Here is a 23,644-nt window from a genome sequence, read left to right on the forward strand (position 1 = left end):
TGGCTGACGATTCGGTGGCCTAACGATGTGCCCAGATTCCTGTGAGCTGCAGGCCTTCCGGAGATACCAGTCCCCAATTGGATCCTGGACCACCCACCAAGCAGACCCACAGGCCCAACAGTCCCGGCAGAGAACTTGGTGGCCGGCCCCCCGCCGAGCCCCTGGATGCAGCGAGGCGGACCCAATACCTCGGAGGAATAGAGTGCTGGAATACCCCCGGAGACAGGCTAGATACACCAAGACCCCCACGATTACCACTCCAGATTGAATACCAGCATATCCTGCAGCAGACACGGGAGTGTAGAGACGCTGAAACTGAACTCGTGGGGTATGTACTTTGCTTTCCCTTAGGTCCATGTTCCCCCGGGGTACCCTGTAAATCCCATCTCCCCAGGGAAACAGCACTTGGGTGGGGTACGGGGGGGCGGGAGAGGACTGGGTGGACCAACTGCCAATACCCCGCATAGCTCTGGAGAGAACTGAGCAGGTTTGGGTGGGGGGTCTGGGCAAACGAACACGCTATCAGGACCACAGGGGATTTGACTGTGCCCACTTCTACTACCGAGATCATATACCCTGGCTCATGCGGCCGGTCATGCCTGGGGGGGGGGAAAGCCTCATTTGGAGAGGGGGGAGGAGGAGCCCGGGAGAAAGTGTCTGGGAAACCCGGGGAAGGATGAGAGGAAGGGGAGGCCTCCCCACGGGGGCGAGAGAAGCGGGAAGGTGTTTGACCGGCCTACAGGTGGGGAGGTGGAAGAGCGGGGATGGCCTGGCCCCGGAGGGGTCACAGACGGGTGGGGGATAAAGGGGGCTCCAACGAGCGTACTCGGCCGGGCTACAGGTAGTGCACGAGAAAGGTGGACTCAGGTGCCTGATCCCATTTGGAAGCCAGAAGGGTGGGAGAGAAACTGGCAGCACGCTCGGTATCCCCCCACACGGCCTGACGGCCACCCATCTTCAACCAGACCCCCGCTAGGGAGTGCGCTGGAAAGGGGGGTGTACGACCGTGCGCCAGAGCGCTTTAGGGGGGTCCCCGAAGCAAGCATGCAGGGGCACAGTTACTGTTAAAATGTTTATTGTTAGTTGAATATTGTTATCTTTAAGCTGCAAGGGGACTGAGCGAGCCAAAAGTCTGCAAGGGGAATGGAGGTTGACAACCGGACAGGGCTGGACGGGACCGAAAGAGGAGATTGGGCGACCAGGGGTAACTGGCCGAGGGAACGGTTCATTCACACTCCATGAACGGGGGGAACAAGGAGCAGACTAGGGACGATAGACTGGAAAGACGGGACAGAGGGCACACACGGCTTAAAAAGGATATACACAGGGAGAAGAGGGGACGAGGACACAACCCGGGAAAACTGGTCCTCCATCCTCGGACACGCCACGAGACGGGGACGACTTTTTACGATGTGACGGGCGGGTTGGGAGCACCTGGAGACAGCCACAATCACGACACATACAATAGTGTGACAGGCACCGTAGGCGACCTTTCTCGCACCCCACGCAACTGACCCACAGTGTACATACTAGTCGGTGTTTGGTAGGACTGCGGACGAGCAGCTTCCAAACGTCTCCAACCGACCGAGGTTCATAGTTGCTACCCAGCAACTTTCCCCCCTTCCCTTCTTTTTTTTTTTTTTTTCTCTTCTCTCCCTCTTTCTTCTCCTCTCCCTCACCTCACCCTCCCCTGAATCCCCTACGTATGGACGTCTGGGCTATGCCTTCAGCACTGCGACCAGGCGGGAGAAGCCCAATCCGCAGGGACGGGGCGAGCCTCGCCCCCGCACACCTCAAGGTGTGGTCTAATAATGTGAGAGGCCTAAACCTCCCGGAGAAACGCTCCCAACTCTTGCGCCAGCTCTGGGCGGAAAAGGTCTCTATTGCGCTCCTGCAAGAAACGCACTTTAAGGGCCAGGACTCCATGAAAGTGGAGAACAGCCGCTATCCACAGGGGTATTATGCCAACCACCCGGAGTCTAAGAAGACAGGGGTGGCGATTCTGATCTCCCGAACAGTCCCGTTTCAACACATAGACACGATGGCGGACCCTGACGGGAGATTTATCTTTCTGAAGGGCACCATCGCCCATCACACCTACACATTTGCAAGCATCTATAGCCCCAACCGCAGGCAACACATCTTCCTGACCAAAACCCTAGCCAAACTAGAAAAATTCAAGGCCGGTCTGCTGATAGTTGCGGGTGACCTCAACGTTCCCTTAGACCCACGGATGGACACCACCAGGGGGGCCAGCACTGTCCCGGAACACAGCCTGCGCATGATGAGGCGCACGCTTACCGGGATAGGGCTGGTGGACTGCTGGCGGGTAGCCCATCCAGACGATAAAGACTTCTCCTACTACTCGTCAGTATACAAGCAATATAGTCGGATTGACAATATATTCCTACCCCAGGAGAGCCTAGCGCTCCTCCGAGAAGCAACCATAGGGATCATCAACCAGTCCGACCATGCCGTAATTACGGTAGTGATGAACTCGCCACTATTTAAACCGGCCGAATGCCAATGGAAACTAAACGAAACCTTGTTAACAGAGCTAGAGACACGCACCAAGGCATCACAGACGCTCACACAATACTTTGAAATTAACGACACTCCCGATATGCCCCCACTGACGCTCTGGGAAGCCCATAAATGTGTTGTTAGGGGCCTCTTTATATCCATCAGCACACAACGTAAGAAAGATAGAGCTCGCCAAATATTAGACCTAACGACACAGATAACAGACCTGGAGGATACCCACAAGCAGACCTTAGATGACGACACGTACCTGCGACTCACAGAGGCACGCAGGACACTCAGAGACCACCTTTCTCAGGGTCTACTACACACAATACGGAAGTCAGCTAGGCACTTCTATGAACATTCAAATAAGAGCGGTAGACTACTAGCACAAATGCTCAGGGAGAAGCGTAAAGCCCAACATATCCACCAGATACACAACAGACACGGTCAGACCACCAGAATGTCTGAAGGCATTATGGAAGCATTTCGGGCCTATTACATGGACCTTTACAACCAAGCAAGGCCCACGCAAGGGACAGTAGCCCAAGAACACCGCAAGAAAGTCACAGACTACTTGACACTACATGTGACGCGCAAACTCACTCCGGAATTAACGGAGGAAATAGATGCGCCCCTGACCCTAGAGGAACTGGCCGCGGCCTTGAAAGGCTCCAAACCGCACAGGGCCCCGGGCCCAGATGGCTTCCCCCTAACATACATAAGAACATTCCAAGACACCCTACTTCCTCGCCTTCTAGCGGGCCTGAACTCCATACAAGAGGGGGGGCGGTTTCCCACGGACTCCCTGGCAGCGACAGTCACGGTCATCCCTAAAGAGGGAAAAGACCCGTGAAACTGCTCGAGCTATAGACCGATATCACTATTAAATGCCGACCTGAAGTTGTTCACCAAAGCCATCTCCCTGAGGGTCTCACGGATCCTGCCGGATCTTATACACCCAGATCAGGTGGGCTTCATCCCGGGTCGAGAAGCTAGGGACGATACGATACGAGCCCTGAATGTCATACACTGCGCGCGGACCTCGGGCAGGGACACAGTTCTACTCTCCACGGACGCCGAAAAGGCGTTCGACAGGGTGGACTGGGTCTATCTGGACGAAACCCTACGACATATGGGGTTCGGACCAATAATGCGATCATGGGTGTCGGCGCTGTACTCCTCCCCGACGGCCAGGATCCGTATCAACGGAGCTTTAACGCAGTCCTTCCCAATATGTAACGGGACCCGCCAGGGCTGTCCCCTGTCCCCTCTCCTGTTTGCCCTCTCTCTTGAGCCATTTCTGGAGGCGGTCAGACAGGACGGGGGCATAACGGGGGTGAGGGTGGGCGCGGAGGAGCACAGAGTGGCAGCCTATGCGGACGACATGCTCTTCTTCCTGGAGCAGCCCAGGATTTCTATGCCCAACCTGCTACAGGCGTTTCGCACCTACCATCAGGTGTCCAATTTGAAACTCAACATAGAAAAATCTGAAGCAATGCCGATAATGCAGGGAGAGGAGCAGGTCCGCCAGCTCAGCTCACAGTTCGCCTTCTCATGGTGTGCAATAAAACTACGGTACCTGGGCACCTGGCTACCAGCGGACTTGACGCAGGTATACAGGCTGAACTTCCTTCCCATCCTCTCAGCTATACAACAAGACCTCCAGCGGTGGACGCAGAAGTACATATCGTGGTTTGGCCGCATTAGTGCGGTCAAAATGAATATACTCCCCAGGTTGCTGTACCTCTTTGCGACACTCCCCACCAGGATCCCCCAGATGTTTTTCAACTCGGTAACAACAGCTATTCGTAGGTTTGTATGGAATCACAGGCAGACGCGCATCCGCAGATCGATCCTAGAGAGACCAAAGACAGCAGGAGGTATGGGACTACCGTCAGTGATAGCATACTATAGAGCGACGCATCTCCACAGAATAGTAGACTGGCATGCACGCCCCAGCACTAAACGCTGGGTATCCATGGAACTACAACAGACACGGGGAATTGTTCCATCACAGCTCTGGCTCGGGGGGTCCACTTTCACTGACCTACACACGAAGAACCCGATGATTGACGCCACCCTCAGGGTATGGTGTGGACAACGGTATGCCCACCAACTTACCACCTCCCCAAGCCCGCTTACGCCCATCACACACAATCCGGGGGTGGCAGGAGGCCTCCACCCGGCCGCCCTAAGCAATTTCCAGAGGACAGATTGGTTCTTTATACGCCAGTGGAGTCCGGGGGGAACGCTACAACCGCTGGACAACTTAATAACAGACAGACAACCTACCCTGCTTGACAAATTCCATTACCACCAAATTAGGTCCTACTACGCCAAACTCCCAGGGAAACCCCACCTCCACCGTACACTTACAGAATTCGAACGATTATGCACAGAAAGACGACATATAGACCATGGGGTCTCCTGTCTATATGCTATGCTCCAGAGGACAGGAGACAGCTGCCCATTAGGCTACACGAGCAGATGGGAGGGGGAGACGGGCACACAGCTGACAGCTCACGAATGGGACAAAATATTCATCCTTACCCATAAATGTTCAATAAGCTCTAAGTTCCAGGAAACAGGCTACAAATTATTAACACGGTGGTACAGAACACCAGACACACTTAGACACATACATGCAACGGAATTAGGCGATTGTTGGAGATGTGGCTTGGAGAGAGGCACGAACCTACACATCTGGTGGTCATGCCCACATATCACACCATACTGGCAGATGATCAGGGCAAAGATCAAAGAGATCACGGGGGATGATATCCCCATGCAACCCCTGACGATGCTCCTGCACCATACCACCAGCCCCACGCAAGCATACAAAAATTCGCTGACAATCCACCTACTAAACGCAGCAAAAGCTCTTATCCCCCTGCACTGGAAGAGTCCGTCAGTCCCCACTCTTAGACAATGGATAGACAAAGTAGAGACCATTTACGATATGGAGATTCTGACGGCCTCCTTGCGAGAGCGCTCAGATAAGTGCGCCCTGACATGGTACCCCTGGAGGCGATATGTCTCAGGGGGAGTAGCATAAATCACCAGAGCCCTGGAACTAACCGGAACGACGGGGCTGCAGTGGTCGAGACCCATTAACCCCCCCCTTTTTTTTTTTTTTTTCTTTTCCCCTCTTTCTCTTCTACTATCTCTTCCCCCACGTTTCCTTTTTCTTCTGTACTTATACGTAGTACGACGACTCGACAATAGACCGGCTCCGACCGGACCACTTATAGACTGCAGCTCTACCTAGCAGCACACAGCCGACGCGTTTGACGCGGACAGACCACACTTACACAACTAAAGAGGTCACCCTCCTAGGTGACACCATCGGATGTACGGCTGCCCTCAATATGACGGAGGCCTGCCGGCACCAATATCCTGCCCATAAAAACTGACAAGGACACACACTGACACTGGGTACGACGATAGACAACGCTCACTGTCTAGGACGGCTAGAAAAGAGCCGACTTTCCACAAGACACACATGAGAAGGGCTATATCAGCACCTAAGCAATCATTAGATCTTGAGAGCGGAAAAGACCTGACTTTGTAAAGCTGTCCATAAATGTATTGTACCATATACTGTTTTATTGGCCGTATGCTTACGGAATTCACAAAAATTTCTTCAATAAATATGAGTGACACAAAAAAAAAAAGGCATTATGCCAACTACAGGACAGATAAAGCCCTTACACAAAAACTAAAAAAAGAAACAAGCCTATAATCGTATAATCAAAATAATGGACAGAGACTATATACATGTCCCCTGATAAAATCAGAACCATATTTAGAAAATACTATGTCTCATAACATTACCTACAGAAACACCTATAGAGAAAATCAAGGAACATATAGAGAGTCTTCCATTCCAAAGATTGACTTCGAGATGAACAACTTATTAAATAGTTTGATTCTTATAACCGATGTTGGAGAGGCCATTGGAGGCTAAAAAACACAAATCACCTGGACTTAGTGGACTTGAAGGCATGTTCCATAAAATGGTTAAAAAGAATATTTCCGAGTATTTAACTGCAATCTGTAATGAGTTCTGTGTACACGAGATATAATCTGATGTATTTTTTCAAAGCAAATACCAATTTATAGGCATGGGAAAGATTCAATCAAAATTGTTAATTATAGACCCTTTTCTTTACTTAAAATAGACTCTAAATTATTTGCCTCAATTCTTTCAAGTAGACTGAAACAAGGTATTTCTAATGTAATCCATTCTGACCAAAATCAGTTTTGTTATGTTAAGGTCTTCCAACAATAGCATAAGAAGTATTATAGAAACAATATATTATAAATATAATAAGTAGAAAAAGAAGTAAGACCTGCATTTATTATTTCTGAAGACGCAGAAAAGACTGTCATGCCCCCCGTCGGCGCTGCTCTTGTCAGAGGGCAGCATGAGTCCCGGCGGGCGCATATTGCTATGGCGGTATTCCCACAAACTAAGGGGGAATACTGTCAAACACTCACCAGAGGTGACCTCTCCTCTCTCAGCAGCCGGCTCTGTATCATTAAGGACGCCGCCCGCTCAGTGCCCTGTCGTGGTTTCCAGTTGGTTATCCGAGTGTGTGTTCCTTGTATTGATTTGACTCATAACTCTCTGATTGGTTACTTTTAATCAACCAATCAAAGTGTTGTTATGAATCAAATTACACAGCCTGGGAAAATTCAAAAGAATTTCCCATTCTGTGTAAAATGACACAGAGCATTCTGATTGGTTGGATTTCAAGCTAACCAACCAGAGTGCTGTGACAGGTAAATGTAGGGACTTACCTGTCAGTCTCTTCATTTACCTGTCAGAGCACTCTGATTGGATGGCTTAAACCAACCAAGCAGAGTGCTCTGAGCCTAATTGTAGGGCGGGGCAAGGCTTTATAAGAAAAAAGAAGACATCAAATAGTAAGTTATATATATTTTTTTTTAAGGGACTTAGTCATTGTTAGTCACTGTTTTTAGGGTGAGGGGGGTAGGTAGGGATTTCTAAAAAGTTTTTGGGAGGGAATGACTAGGGGTTTGGGGACCCCTAGTCACCTGGGGGGGACATTTTTATTAAGGGCTCCCACCCGCCGCTCAGGGGTGGGGGCCGGGAGGGAGGACAATAGGTCCCTCACCCTTATTGGTATTTAGGGCCCGCACCCCCTGCTCAGGGGTGGCGGCCAGGGGAGAGGACAATATTCTAATTTAGGGCCCCCACCCGCCTCTCAGGAGTGGGGGCCGTGAGGGAGGACAATATTATTAATATTATGAAATACTAATGAAATTCCAACACAATCCAAACATATCATAAGTAAGAACTGCTTTGTCTTATTCAGACATCCCAAGTCTCCTGGTAGTCTCGAGAGACTCTTGCATTTTGCATGTGGCTCCCTGACACCCTCATATCATGTTCAATATCCCGGAAATCACACACACAATATGACATACAATATATATCAGATTGTGTATGTTGGTTACCAGGATAGCCTACCCAAATAGGACATGGGTGCATGATGACCAGCTGTGAAAATTCCAAGTTGGAAAACTGGAATGCACACCCTCCAAATAAGGTATTTTAGCCCCCAGAGATCCTGACACACCTATACATGGGGGGTATCACTGTACTCAGAAGATGTTGCTGAACACATATTGGGGTGTTCTTTGGCAGTAACCCTTAAAGTTCTCAGTACATGTATTCTTAAATTGCTATGTGTGTCAAATAAATTTGGCATAGATTGGTGGTAAAATGGTTGCATAAAAAGAGCACGAAAAGCACGAAGAGCACGAAAAGAGTCAAAATACCCCAAGTTTTATACCTTAGGTTGTCTTCTTTAAAATAATATATATACATGTGAAGGGTTATTCTGGGATTCCTGACAGATACCAGTGTTACAATGTAACTTGCGTTCATTTTGAAAAAAATGGTTTGGAAAGTGCTACTTGTACTAATAGCCCTATAACCTTCCAAAAAAACCTAACAACATGTTAACATTGGGTATTTATAAACTCAGGACAAATTTTAGAAACTATTTAGCATGGGTGTTTTTTGGCGGTTGTAGATGCGTAACAGATTTTGGGGGTCAAAGTTCGAAAAAGTGTTTTTTTTATTTTTTCATCATAATTAAAAAAAAAATTATAGTATATTATATGGTATGATGAAAGACCATTCAATGGTGAGAAAATTGGTATATAATGTGTGTGGGTACAGTAACTAAGTAAGAGAGAAATTACAGCTAAACACAAACACCGCAGAAATGTAAAAAGTCCTTAACGGTAAGAAAATCGAAAAACGATCTGGTCACTAAGGGGTTAAAGACACATTACTGTACTATTGCTGTGTTGCTCTTTTAGACTAGCAATATGTAGGGCCTAGAAAATAGGGACATTAAGATTTAAAAGAGGGACACAGTGATTTGGGTCTAAATAGGGACACTTGGGAGGTATGGTATATGGCTGAAGGATTCTGTCATATACTAAGATAGGGAATGTGGTTTTCTAAAAAAAAAAAAATACATATACTTTATTAAAAAAATAAAAAATCTAGTTTCTTTCAAAACTTCATAAAAGGATTATTGAATTAAAAATTATTTTAAGATGACAGTTGTCTAGGGACACTATAGGCACCCAGACTACTTTAGCTCATTGAAGTGGTCTGGGTGCAGTGTACCTATTGCATTTGTTAAACATGGTAGTTCCAGATAAACTGTAATGTTTATATTCCAGCTCTAACTTTACCCACAGTGATTGTCTACCAGACAGCCACTAGAGGACTTCCTGAATGCATATTCGGTCTGGTATCTGACGCTTGACATCCTCATGCTCTGCATTATTCAATGTTTTCTTATGGGGAGTGTAATGCGAACACAGTATTTGCTAAGGGACATCGGTGCTGGGATAAGGTTACTTAACCCTTTATTTACCGTGGAGGGGGGAAGCAGGGGGAGCGATAGTGCTAGAGTATCCCTAGAGTATCCCTTTAAGTCCTGCTATAAAAAAAAATAGCTTGAAACAAATATTTATATCCTACTCCTCTTATACAGGATTTTCCATTTCCGTATTGTCAATTACAACAATTTATGATTGTTCGGTAACATGAGATAAACCTTCCATTCTCAGCATATTATTCTCCTGATGGTAACAGAAAGGCTGAGGTTTGTAATGAGGAGGATATCAATAATTAAAGGGACACTATAGGTATCAAATAATGAAGCAGTTTTGGTGTATAGATCATGCCCCTGCAGTCTCACTGCTCAATTCTCTTCCATTCTCTTCACAGCATTTCTAAACATTTCCTGTAAAGAGAGATATAATGTTGATACTTGCTTTACTGCACATTCTGTTTAATTCAGAGTTTCTTACCTCCTGCTGTGTTAATAGCCTACTAGAACCCACAGGAGCTTCCTGTGTGCTTAAAGTTTATTTTACCGAGCAGGAGATAACAAATGTCCAAAGCAAGTTCACATCTGATTGAAAATGAAACCATTTATTTTTATGCAGGCGGTGTCAGTCACAGACAATTTAGCTAGAGCTGCATCAACAGAAACAAATGTGATTTAACTCCTAAATGGCAGCGAATTAAAGAGTGAGGCTGCAGAGGTAGGATCTATGCCAGGACTAGGCAACCTTCGGCACTCCAGATGTTTTGGACTACACCTCCCATGATGATTTGCCAGCATTATTGGTGTAAGAGCATTATGGGACATGTAGTCCACAACATCAGGAGTGCCAAAGGTTGCCTATACCTGATCTATGCACTAACACGGCTTCATTAAGCTAAAGCAGTTTTTTTATGCCTATAGTATCCCTTTAGCCACACTGGCCGATGAAACTTACCTTCAATCTGAAACCACTGGCCTTGAGTCCTGGTGGGCATGTCTGCAAAGTACCCCAGTTTCCCCATGGTCCCCCATTCCAGACCCCAATTTCACACCCATGGGACTGTTGAATCTGAAGCAAACAGAGCAAAGCGAAGGCTACCACAAGCATGATGTCTTCTAGAAGATCACGCAGCTCTATAAAATCGTAGTAACTGCTACAAAGCAGTCCTGAATATTTATAGACAGATACTGATATCACACCAAAACAACCTGATTTGTTACGTTGTTTCGGTGTCAGTTCCAATAAGAAATCATTAACTATGTATTTAATCTTTACGAACAGTTAAACATCACTATCTTTAGGTCACTTGGATCCTGGGTCAGTCTGACCCTTTAATCATGATATCGTGATCCTGAGGTGTTGTCACTAAACCAGAAATTTCTGAGATTTAAAAAGGGAATTGCAAATTTAGGGCAACATTGTATGACAGAATAATAACTAAATACCCGCAAAAAAAAAAACATACTAAAAGAGGAAAAATGGAAATTAAAAAGTGATAAGGAAAGTTTATTCAAAATTGGACAAAGACTTTATTTAAATCAGAAGTATTCGAGGCCTCAAATCAATAAAAAATAATAATAAACCCATCAATCAACAAAAGAAAATATATACATATGGAGTCTCCTAATTAGATCTCAGTCTTAAACATAGCAAGGACATATGTTTAAAATCCCACAAAGATAAATAACCCGGCAATATAAACCACAATTGAGCCTTAGAAAAATAACAAAGAGGACGGTTACAAAAAAATGCTACTTAATTAGTGTAGTTACTCACCGGGAGTCAAAATGTTCATCTGCCTTGATATAATGATACTTGAGGTAAGTAGGCTGAACTTGATGGACGCAAGTCTCTTTTCAGCTATGTAACTATGTAATAAGTACGTATCAATCAATCGAGTCTCTGTAACACTAACAGTAGTAGTGATTAGGAGGTATAAAGCATTTGACTACGTAAACCCAGGAGATTTAGGGGGAGAAGGAAAAACAGACCAAAACAAAACACGCATACGTATATACTTTTGTATATAGATATATATATATTATTTCATTCTACATGTATTTTGATATCAATATATATATATACATTTTAAAATACAGTTAGAACGAAATTACACACATATATATTTTTTATTTATTTTTTATTTTTTAATTACATTTTTTAACGTATTTACATTTTTATTTATTTTATATTATATATAAATATATATATAATGATAATTATATATATATTTAATCAATATCATTGTACATGTATTTTGATATTAATATATATATATATATATATATATTAATATTAAAATATACTTAGACTATGTAAGTGTATATATGTGTATGTGTGTATATGTGTATATATATATATACTTAGATCATATATATAATAAATATATATATGATCTGAGTATATCTTATTTAATTTTACACTGTTTTAAAAGTTTATAAATTTTTTACAGGCAGCAGGGGGAGTACCTGTCATTGCAGGCACCCACCCTGCTGGCAATGTCATGTGATCGTGAGGTCCTCGCAAGGAGGTCCCCAGATTATTCCTATGTTTTAATCACCTTGTGCCCATTATTGGTAAAGGGTGAGTAATGTAACAAGTGTCCACCCCTTTCCTTGTTGTTTTCCCAGAAGGGCGTTGTCCCATTTTTCCAGAGATCTCATCTGCTGTATTATTATTATTATTATTATTATCGCCATTTATATAGCGCCAACAGATTCCGTAGCGCTTTACAATATTATAAGAGGGGGGATGTAACTATAAATAGGACAATTACAAGAAAACTTACAGGAACGATAGGCTGAAGAGGACCCTGCTCAAACAAGCTTACATTCTATAGGAGGTGGGGTATTAGAAACATTAGGACAGGAAATACCAATCAAATAAGGTGGGAGTGAAGCAGATCTGGAGGAGAGAGCAAAGCACTGCCCTATAGGAGAGAGCAAGAGACAGGTATGTAAGGTAGAGGTTACTCTGGGAGGTCAGTGCCCTGTCGTGGTTTCCCTTGCGGTTGTCCGAGAGCGTGTTATTGATTCTGGTTATTCTGGTTATTTGACTTTGGCATTGTTTTTGATATAGATATATATATGTGTTCGGGTTTTCTTGTACTATGGGCGTGTCTGTGTGTAAAATAGGTAAAACAGAAGGGAAGATAATTAGTTCATTATGCCATAGTTATTGTGCTGTGGATCTTGGTGTCGGGTAGGTAATTCAGTTATGGACTCTTGACCTAATTCTGTCCTAGACACCAAGACTCCAAGAAGTGACTTGTATTGTTTTCTTTTTTGACCCTCTGTTGTGATTAGTCCTATATAAACCTGTGCTTCACTCAATAAAACCAGTTCTACTTCACCCTTCACTAAGTCTCAGCTAGTGTTTGGGTGAGACTGTTATATCACTGTATACTGTTCCAAGGTGGGAAAGCTCCAGAAAGACCCCAGTCAGGCTGTGGTGACTGGGCCAGAAGTGATCTAGTTTCCCCTGTGGCTGCTAGGGAGCAGGCTTGGCAGAGGTACAAGGAGTTCCGTTACACAGCTTATCTATCCACGGTAAAGCAACCACCGTTCTGCCCACCAGTGCAGCCTTAATCTCCTTCCATAATTTATTTATGACATTATTGGACCATTCAACTATCGACATATGAGTAGCTAGGTAGTAAAGTCAGAAGTTAGGCAGTGAATCTCAGGATCAAAGTGCGTAATGATGTGAAGACTGCATTGTGGATAGTGATTTGTAGAGTCTAAAAGAGATACAGTATGTGTGGTAGGAGGTTCATTTTGACAACCCCCATCCTTCCAATCCAGGAGAGGTGCAGCCACGACCAGTCGTCCGAGCCCCTCCTCACTCAGATAAGAATCGGCTGGAAGTTAGTTTGGCAAAGCAGGTTAGTTAAAGTGTGTAACGGATCGCCTGGCACCCCGACTGGGTACCTCCGTTAATGGATGCTCCTAGCGTTTCCTGAGGACTCCAAGCACTCTGGCAGACACCACAATCACCGAACCGATGCAGCATATGAACCTTCTCAAGCATAGGAATGCTGTAGACCGTTGAATAGGACCCATACGAATAGGCTTGCACTCCTAGCAGTCAACTGGAACAGCATGCAATAAATCCTTTCCCCCAATAATGAGACGACACATCACTTTGAGGGTAAAACAGGAACTCTCGACTGGCTCATCCAGCCTGGCTTTTATTACACTTGTACACTTACAGGCCACACCCAGGGGGAGGCATAAAATAACCAATCAGATACATGGTACAACCCACACATCCCCTCCCCTCAGATAACCAGTTAACATAATTATACAGCCAGGAAAACTACAGTTTTTATACATGTGCTATAACTTTAAATCCATACATACAATCTTCCCAAAAACCACATATTTGGAATCAGCACACTTTAAACATAAACCCTTCCAAAAATCAGACAAATCCATCCAGTGGATCAAAAGTTAGCTGGAGGTCCCTTTATGACCGACCGCAAGCACATTTTCCTGCCCAAAACAGTTCCATAGATTTGGGCTGTGCGGCCGGTCAATTTCGAACGGGACTTAGTCTCTGGAGCTGCAAGTTCAGTATGGAAGAAGGTAAGGGTCAGCAGTGTTCGGCAAAATGTGTAGCCGATTTTAGTTCCACAGAATCTTTAGCATATACCGCTGACCGCGTTCGACTGAACAAAGATGGCCGCCGCCACGTGCAATTAACCTGCAGTAACCTCACAGCCCGGGAGGTAAATTGCCTGCACACTTTAACTTCTGGGTGGTCCGCCTGTGTGGTACTTGGTTCAGTAAGCCCTATTTACTGAACCAAGAGGGAGAAAGCCTGGGGCAAGTTATTTTACAGGTCTGGGGACATAGTCTTAAAGGGGCATTGTTACCCGAAGTTACAAGATGTCCCCAGACGGTTCTTAAAGGGCCATATACACCCAATAAAAGTCCATTCCTTTTCAGGGGCCATAGTCTTAAAGGGTATTGTTACCCGAAGTCTCAATATGTCCCCAGACAGTTCTTAAAGGGCCAGCAGCAGTACAATAAAATACCATTTACTGTACTTAAAGGGCCAGCAGTCGCACAATAAAATACAATATGCCCCAAATAATCCAGGGGCCATAGTCAGCAGGTAGGAGGCGGGCAAACAGGCTTCTCCAGGGTCCAGTGGCGAGGTTGGTTTCGCCACAAAGTGGCACTGTTATTATTTTTTTAGCCCCCTTTCTGACTCCTCCACCTTTGACTGGTCCCCTAGTCAACACCAAATGTCTCTATATCCCCTATACCACCTTTTTTCTGCTTTATTTCTTCTCCATATCTATGTCCTAATCGCTGTCATTTTAGTGTTCCCGGATGATGTGTTCTGCATGGCCTTCATCTGCCTACACTAGCTCGCATTTTGAAATTCCTGTGCATGCCCAGTTCCAGACATGGGCATTCGCTTTTGTCCATTTTTCGGACAGGATATTTGTTAATTCGTCAGACAAATGCATGAACAGAAATTTAAAATAATGAAAGGCTGAATTGCAATTTGGTCTTTGTTTGTTTAGATTATTACAAGGAAGAAGCTAGAGGCTTGAGGCTCTCTCCTTGTAAAATATGAAAAGCACTTCACTCTCTGGGGGTCAATATGACCCCCATATTTGCATAAGGAAGGTTAAAATCTCCCCCCTGCCCTTATTCACTGTGCCATAGTGTGTGTCCCCAGCTCCCACCCATTAGCGGTGGTTGGGCCCCAAAATGATAAAGGCGGTGATGACCTTAAGTAATAGAAAGGGGAAATCTATTGTTCTCCCTTGTCCCACCCATTAGTGGGAGTCCTAAGTGATAATGGGGGGTCTTGTTGATACTCAGCCCCTACCCATTATCAGCAGTCACATCTTTTTTCAGCCCCAAAAAGAGCCAAATAGAAATCCATAAAGTCCGTCGAACTAATAAAATAGAAAAAGACCCGATTGCAAAAAAAAAAAAAAATGCTGAAAAAAGATATATCTTACTATAAAAAAAAAAATCCATCTTCACCCAGCGAAGGCTCCGCACTATGGCGTTATTAACCTTTCATGGGCTTGCAGCTCCTGGAAAAAATAAACAAACGTACTCTTTGGCGCTGGCGAATCACTCTTCCGCATCGCCGGTGTCCCACTGCTGCACTCTGCTGGTTGAATGCTCCCCGCTCTGAGGACGTGTTCTTCTATAGGATTGCTGTATGACATCATTCCCCCTCTTCAAGGGACCACAACATCTAGGCGACCCTATGCTGGTTGAAGTCACAGAGATGACGTGGACCAATCAGAAAACAGGTAAGGCTATTTAAGGCTTGTTTAGGCCCTTATTCTTTGCCCTATCATGGTTTCTGTATAGATCCTCGCTTTCTGATCCTAGTGATTCCCTTGTATATATCCTGTGTTTGACCCCGGCTTCGTAGTTGACTTGTGATTGTCTGGTATCCTGACCCGGCTTCATATGTATTTATTTTTTACATTCTTTATTTGTGCAGTGCCGGTTAATAGATATAGATAAGCTTGAAATGCCACGACCACAGCGACAAGCATGCAATATCAGACATATTGTTACATAAACATGGCATGAAAACAATTTGCACTATTTTTATGTTAAAGGGAAACAAAAAAGATACTGATGGTCGGTCACCTCATGCAATAAATGTTTCCCTACCGCATAAGTAAAAGAGAATAACCAAATTAAACAAAAGGTTGGAGAGCATTTTTGAGCCTACGTGATGCCTAACCTTGAATTAGGATCTGTGCCTAGGTGTGCTGTTAAATGAGTCATGCAAGTCAGGGGGACCTCACTGGGCAATTAAGAACCGCACAGGTGTGGGGTGTAAAGCATGAGACAGTGGGATGTTGCCTGGGAGTAAGCAATTTGTTTAGCTAGATAAAAAGCAAGGCTCTCAACCTTTTTATGAAGAAAAGAAAAAGGAAAATAGAAATGAAATAATCAAACTGTGTAGAAACATAGAACGTGACGGCAGATAAGAACCATTCGGCCCATCTAATGTGCCCAGTTTTCTAAATACTTTCATTAGTCCCTGGCCTTATCTCATAGTTAGGATAGCCTTATGCCTATCCCACGCATGCTTAAACTCCTTTACTGTGTTAACCTCTACCACTTCAGCTGGAAGGCTATTCCATGCATCCATTACCCTCTCAGTAAAGTAATACTTCCTGATATTATTTTTAAACCTTTGTCCCTCTAATTTAAGACTATGTCCTCTTGTTGTGGTAGTTTTTCTTCTTTTAAATATAGTCTCCTCCTTTACTGTGTTGATTCCCTTTATGCATTTAAATGTTTGTATCATATCCCCCTTGTCTTGTCTTTCCTCCAAGCTATATATGTTAAGATCCTTTAACCTTTCCTGGTAAGTTTTATCCTGCAACCCATGAACCAGTTTAGTAGCCCTTCTTTGAACTCTCTCTAAGGTATCAATATCCTTCTCAAGATATGGTCTCCAGTACTGTGTACAGTACTCCAAGTGAGGTCTCACCAGTGTTCTGTACAATGGCATGAGCACTTCCCTCTTTCTACTGCTAATACCTCTCCCTATACAACCAAGCATTCTTCTAGCATTTCCTGCTGCTTTATTACACTGTTTTCCTAACATTTAAGTCATCAGAAATAATCACCCCTAAATTCCTTTCCTCAGATGTTGAGGTTAGGACTCTATCAAATATTCTGTACTCTGCCCTTGGGTTTTTACGTCCAAGATGCATTATCTTGCACTTATCCACATTAAATGTCAGTTGCCACAACTCTGACCACTTTTCTAGTTTACCTAAATCATTTGCCATTTGGCTTATCCCTCCTGGAACAGATCCCTGAGGTACCCCACTGGTGACAAGCCCAAGCTTTGAATATACTCCATTGACTACAACCCTCTGTTGCCTGTCACTCAGCCACTGCCTTACCCATTCAATAATAGGGGAATCCAAACTTAAAAATTGCAGTTTATTGATAAGCCTTCTATGTGCAACAGTGTCAAAAGCCTTACTGAAATCTAGGTAAGCAATGTCTACTGCACCACCCTGATCTATAATTTTAGTTACCCAATCAAAAAAATCAATAAGATTAGTTTGGCATGATCTCCCTGAAGTAAACCCATGTTGTCTCTGATCTTGAAATCCATGTGTTTTTAGATGTTCAACAATCCTATCTTTTAACATGGTTTCCATCACTTTCCCCACTACTGAAGTAAGGCTTACTGGCCTATAGTTGCCCGACTCCTCCCTATTACCTTTCTTGTGAATGGGCACAACATTCGCTAACTTCCAATCTTCTGGGACTACTCCTGTTAACAATGATTGGTTAAATAAATCTGTTAATGGTTTTGCTAGTACACCACTAAGCTCTTTTAATAGCTTTGGGTGTATTCCATCAGGTTCCATTGACTTATTTGTCTTTACTTTTGACAGTTGAAATAGAACCTCTTCCTCTGTAAACTCATGTGTAATTACTCATTTATCCTTTTTCTTAACTGAGGTCCCTTTCCTTCATTTTGATCTGTAAATACCGAACAAAAATATTCATTGAGGCAGTCAGCTAGACCTGACATCTACATACCTTCCTTATTATTATTATTATTATTATTATTTTATCATTTATATAGCGTCAACAAATTCCGTAGCGCTGTACAATGCCTTATTTTGTTTTTAATCTAGCTAATCCTTGTTTTACTTTTCTTTTCTCATTTATGTATCTAAAAAAAGTTTTCTCCTCCTTTTTTACTGACTGTGCTATTTTCTCTTCTGTGTGTGATTTGGAAGCTCTTATAACTTGCTTAGCCTCTTTCTGCCTAATCTTATAGGTCATTCTGTCTTCCTCACTCTGGTTTTTTTTTTATAATTACTAAATGCTAACTTTTTGTTTTTTACTATTTTGGCCACATCTGCGGAGTACCACAGAGGTTTCTTGAATTTTCTGCTTTTACTGACAAGCCTAATGCAATTTTCTGTTGCCTTCCCATTTCTCTTGGACTCCATTTAAATTGATCCAGTCTGATAATGACTCCTTTACACATATTCTAATTTTAGAAAAGTCTGTTTTTCTAAAGTCTAAAACTTTTGTTTTTGTGTGGTGTGACTCAGTCACTGTTCTTATATTAAACCACACTGACTGATGATCACTGGATCCTAAACTTTCACCTACAGTAATATCTGATACCAAATCTCCATTTGTTAACACTAAATCTAGTATGGCCTCTTTACGAGTTGGCTCCTCATGACTTGTTTTAGAGACAATCCCAGTAGGGAGTTTAGAATATGTTTGCTCCTGGCACAAGTAGCTATTTTTGTTTTCCAATTCACATCAGGAAGATTAAAGTCACCCATGATGATAACTTCCCCCTTCATTGTCATTTTAGCTATTTCCTCAACTAGTAGATTATCTAACTCTTCAATTTGTCCTGGGGGCCTATAAATCACACCTACACGAGTTACTGTGTGATTACCAAATTCTAACGTAACCCAAACGGACTCTATGTTCGCCTCACTAACCTTTATTAGGCTAGATTTTATGCTATCCTTCACATACAGGGCCACCCCTCCCGCTTTCTTGCCTTCCCTGTCTTTTCTATATAAAGAGTACCCTGGTATTGCTATGTCCCAGTCATTTTTCTCATTATACCATGTCTCAGTAACAGCGACTAAATCTACACTATCAGTTGCCATTATTGCCACAAGTTCATGGATCTTATTCCCTAAACTGCGAGCATTTGTAGACATGACTCTAAGCTTATCATTTTTTAACACACTTGCTACAGGCACCTTCTGTCCTTGTTTTGGGGGACAATTGGATTGATGTTTTATCACCCTTTTGCCCCCCCTCCTAGTTTAAATACATCCTAGCAAAACCTCTGAACTGCTCACTGAGAACATTTGTTCCCTTTTGAGAAAGATGCAAACCATCTTTTTTGTATAGTTTATTCCCATTCCAAACAGAGCTACCATGAGAAATAAAGCCAAATCCTTGCTCCCGACACCATTCACCAAGCCACAAGTTAAAGTCCCTAATACGCATCCGCCTGTCATTCTGAGTGTTATGCACAGGCAGAACTTCAGAGAATGACAGTGTGGAAGCAACCTGCCGTATATCATTAGCAAAAACACTAAAAACTTCCTTAACCTCTGAAACCTCATTGCAAGCCAAGTCATTTGTCCCTAAATGGACAAGTACATCCAATTCCCCTTCCTGCTTTGCTTGCTTAACAATATTACAGATACGTCTCTGTGAGCAGTAGCTCCGGGAAAACACCTCACAAGACCACCATTGTTCATCTCCACACCTGTTATGATGGAATCCCCCAACAACAACTGCTTTCTATTAGGCCTCATCATAGTCTTCAAGCCTCTCTGCACAACACCACTAGCTTCAGTGCCTCTCTGCACAACACCACTAGCCTCAGTGCCTCTCTGCACAACACCACTAGCCTCAGTGCCTCTCTGCACAACACCACTAGCCTCAGTCCCTCTCTGCACAACACCACTAGCCTCAGTGCCTCTCTGCACAACACCACTAGCCTCAGTGCCTTTCTGCACAACACCACTAGCCTCAGTGCCTCTCTGCACAACACCACTAGCCTCAGTGCCTCTCTCCACAACACCACTACCCTCAGTGCCTGTCTCCATGACACCATTACACTCTGAAAGTGCAGAAAATGAATTATGTAGAGCAACAGACTGTGCAATATGCCTTTTATCCACAACTCTAAGTCTACCAGATCCTACAGTGATCCATCTGCCATTCCTAGTATGTCTCTGCGGCAGTGGCTTTGTAGCAGTTCCAGCATGAGTTTGTTTACCAGATAATTTACAAATCTCAGACTTCAAAAATACAATCTCCTGCCGCAAGATAGAGAACTGTCTACAGATTAGACAGCATCCAAATCTCCAAAACGTGGAACGTGAAACAAATGCATAGCAACTATTACACTGAACTAAGTCTGCCATTCCAATTAGGTAAATAATTGAAGATTATGCTAGCTTTAGTGTACTAATAATCTTAATTTTAATAAAGACAGGAGGTGAGTATTTTGCATATCTCTCTTTACTAAACTCCATAGCAGTAAAGAAAGGGATAGTAAGAACCAATCAAAAAACAGTAGGAGAAGAGGCTGGCCCAGAGCGTACATACCGGGTCGCAGGAGCGGCCGGGCCCCCTTGTGGGCCGGGCCCGGTCGCAGCCGCGACCCCTGCGACCCTGGTATGTACGCCACTGATTTTGCATATCTCTCTTTACTAAAACTCCATAGCAGTAAAGAAAGTGATAACAAGAACCAATCAAAAAACAGTAGGAGGTATAGTATTCCCAGTGAACAGGCTCCTCCTCCTCTTTCAACTAGCGACATCGCAGACGGGCAAAGTTCAAAGAATGCTGAGTCGAAACCAGTCTTGGGTCTGTAACAGGAGAATCAATCCAAGCGAGTTAGGACAATCCATGTGGAGTGTAGGAGAAAACTCGGGAGAATCAATCCAAACCAATTAGGATAAACTTGGGATAATCCACATAGAGATAACTGTAGGTCCACGTTGATTTACGCTGAAACGAGAATGTGGAATAGGTTAGGTACTAGTCGAAGACCTTAAAAAACATGGGAGTCATTCATACAGCATATTTATGTAAGACTATAGTATTATAATAGCAATATACTAGTAATACATACTCTTCTCCCTAAGTTACAACAAGGTATAATAGTCATGGCATAAGATATACACAGAATACGTTGAACAATCGGGATGATGAAGGGATAGTAGAGACTTAGTTCCCTATAGAAGGATAGAGGAATTTGAAGAAGGAACAGCATAGAAATACTTGAAGACCGAAAGGGTTAGTATGGGCGGGAAAATACTCGCCTCCTGTCTTTATTAAAATTAAGATTATTAGTACACTAAAGCTAGCATAATCTTCAATTTTATTACATGACAGGAGGCTTCGTATTTTGCATTTTTAACGCTGATGTAACAAGGAAAACGCCGCGCAGGAGTTCGGTCTAAAGTAGATTTGCGGGACCAGTCAGCCGTGCGTAGGACATCTGATAGTGATGCTCCGGCTGCGTATGCCGAAGAAGCAGCCGCACCTCTCACCGAATGAGCCCCGAAAGTGGTGTCCACTCCTGCCAGTGACAAGATCCAGCGTACCTATCTAGCGAGAGTGGTAGAGGAAACTGGATTGTGAGGTTTGACATAGGAAATCAGGAGTTGACCAGAGGGAGTCGGGCAGAGAGAGGCGGTAGCCGTCATGTAGCTGCGTAAGGTTGCGACCACGCATAATTGAGGCTCCGCGACGGAAAAGTGGTAAAAAATGGCGGTAGAGTTAGATTTGGTGCGTCGGGAGACATGGAAGGTTACCCCTTCAGGATCTATAGAAAAGGCATTGACTTCGAAGGCTCTAACGTCCGAAACCCGACGAAAGGAAACTAGGCAAAGTAACATCATCATTTTGGCTGAAAGTTGGCGGAGCGAGAGTCTGTCGTTAGGCGGACATCCTCTTAAGAAGTTGAGGACGAGGTCCACATCCCATAGGTGAGTGTATTTGGGGACGGTGGACGTTTGAGCCGCATGGCCCTCAGTAGTCGACATACCATAGGATCCTTACCCGCCGGAATCCCTTGAATAGTGATATGGGCCGCTGAGATCGCTGATCGAACTACGTTAATAGTTCTATAAGATTTCCCTGTTGCAAAAAGCGACGACAGGAAGTTCAGGATGGTGGGAATAGGTGCCGTAAGTGGATCGAGGTCCCGTTCCAAGCACCAAGAGGACCAGGAGGTCCAAGCAGAGAGGTAGCATAGTCTCGTCCCCGGTGGCCATGAATCCCATAAGAGGTCCCTAGCAGTCTGCGATAGTTCGCTGACTCGCCAGGTGCCCCGAAAAGAGTCCAAGCCACCAGTGAGAGTCTCTCTTCCATTATTAGCGGGTGAAGGTTCCCCTTCGGATCCATGAGGAGAGTCGGATGGGACGGCAGTAAGAGCGGGTCTGCGTAAGATAGTGCCAGAAGGTTCGGGAACCACGGTTGACTCTGCCATAGGGGGGTAATCAGGAGTAGGGAGATCTGGTGTACCTTCAGATAGTGGAGAGTCCTCGCTATCATAGCGAATGGGGGAAATGCGTAGGCGCCGAAGGGCGGCCAGGCCTGTAGGAAAGCGTCCACTGCTTTGCATTCTGGATCTGGGAGCCAGCTGAAGAAGTCTGGTGTTTGTCTGTTGTTGTGGGATGCAAAGAGGTCTAGATGGAAGGGTCCTCTCCTTTGCGAGAGGGCATTGAATATCTCTGGATCCAGCATCCAATCGCTGCCGTCTCTCCAATGGCAAGAGAACTAGTCGGCTGTGAAATTCGTCTCCCCTGGGAGGTATTCCGCCTTGAGGGAAATGTTGCATGGGAGACAGAAGGCGAACACCTCTTTCGTGAGTTCGGATAGGAGTCGTGAGCGGGCTCCGCCTAGGCGGTTGATATAGCGGACGGCGGAGATGTTGTCCATCCTGAGGAGAATGCAACAATCTGATTTGTCCTTTGCCAGGCTGCGTATGGCGAAGGAGCCCGCCAGTAGTTCGAGACAGTTGATATGTAGGTTGAGTTCCTGTGGAGTCCAGGTTCCCCCTGTCGATACTCCCTCGCTCATGGCGCCCCAGCCCCAAAGGCTGGCGTCCGATTCCAGCACGAAATCTGGAGTTTCGCCGAATATAGCTCGGCCGTTCCAGGCCTGCATGCTGTCCAGCCACCATTGTAGTTCCTCCCTGACCTCTGCCGTAATCGGTACTGGTTGATCATAAGTGGGGTTTCGGCAGAGGAAGGATGCCTTGAGACGTTGCATCGCCCTGTAGTGGAGTGGACCCAGGAAGATGGCTTGGATGGATGCCGATAGGAGGCCCACAATCCGAGCTAGATTGCATAGGGGAACCAATTGGCATCGGATCGTCTTGCGGATTTCCTTCCGAATAGCTGCGATCTTGGTTGTCGGCAGACGGAGCATGCTGGAGACTGAGTCAATTTCGAAGCCCAGGAACTGTATGGTTTGGGACGAAGTTGTAGCCGATTTCTGATGGTTTATGGTAACCCTTAGGGATTCTAGGAGTTCCACGGCAAAACGTGTGTGTAGTCTGAGTCTTGATTTGACGGAGCAGAAGATTAGGAGGTCGTCCAGGTATATAATGCAGCGAATTCCTCTTGCGCGCAGATGAGTAACTACCGGCTTCAACAGTTTGGTGAAACACCATGGGGCCGAACTGAGGCCGAAAG

The 23,644-nt window shown here is 44.7% G+C and overlaps 1 protein-coding gene across 1 annotated transcript in view; it reads right to left on the bottom strand.

Moving 5' to 3' along the window:
- LOC134601934 (vitelline membrane outer layer protein 1 homolog) overlaps positions 1 to 22,569 on the bottom strand; it is a 42,436-nt gene extending 19,867 nt beyond the window's left edge. The window contains exons 1-2 of the mRNA XM_063446440.1: positions 22,470 to 22,569; positions 10,366 to 10,577 (exon numbers count right to left, since the gene is read on the bottom strand). Coding sequence (XP_063302510.1) covers positions 10,366 to 10,577; positions 22,470 to 22,569 — 312 coding nt within the window. The remainder of the gene's footprint in view (positions 1 to 10,365; positions 10,578 to 22,469) is intronic.
- Positions 22,570 to 23,644: the final 1,075 nt, after the last annotated feature.

Source organism: Pelobates fuscus, chromosome 3, assembly GCF_036172605.1.
Source record: "Pelobates fuscus isolate aPelFus1 chromosome 3, aPelFus1.pri, whole genome shotgun sequence".
NCBI classification, from domain to species: Eukaryota; Metazoa; Chordata; class Amphibia; order Anura; family Pelobatidae; genus Pelobates; species Pelobates fuscus.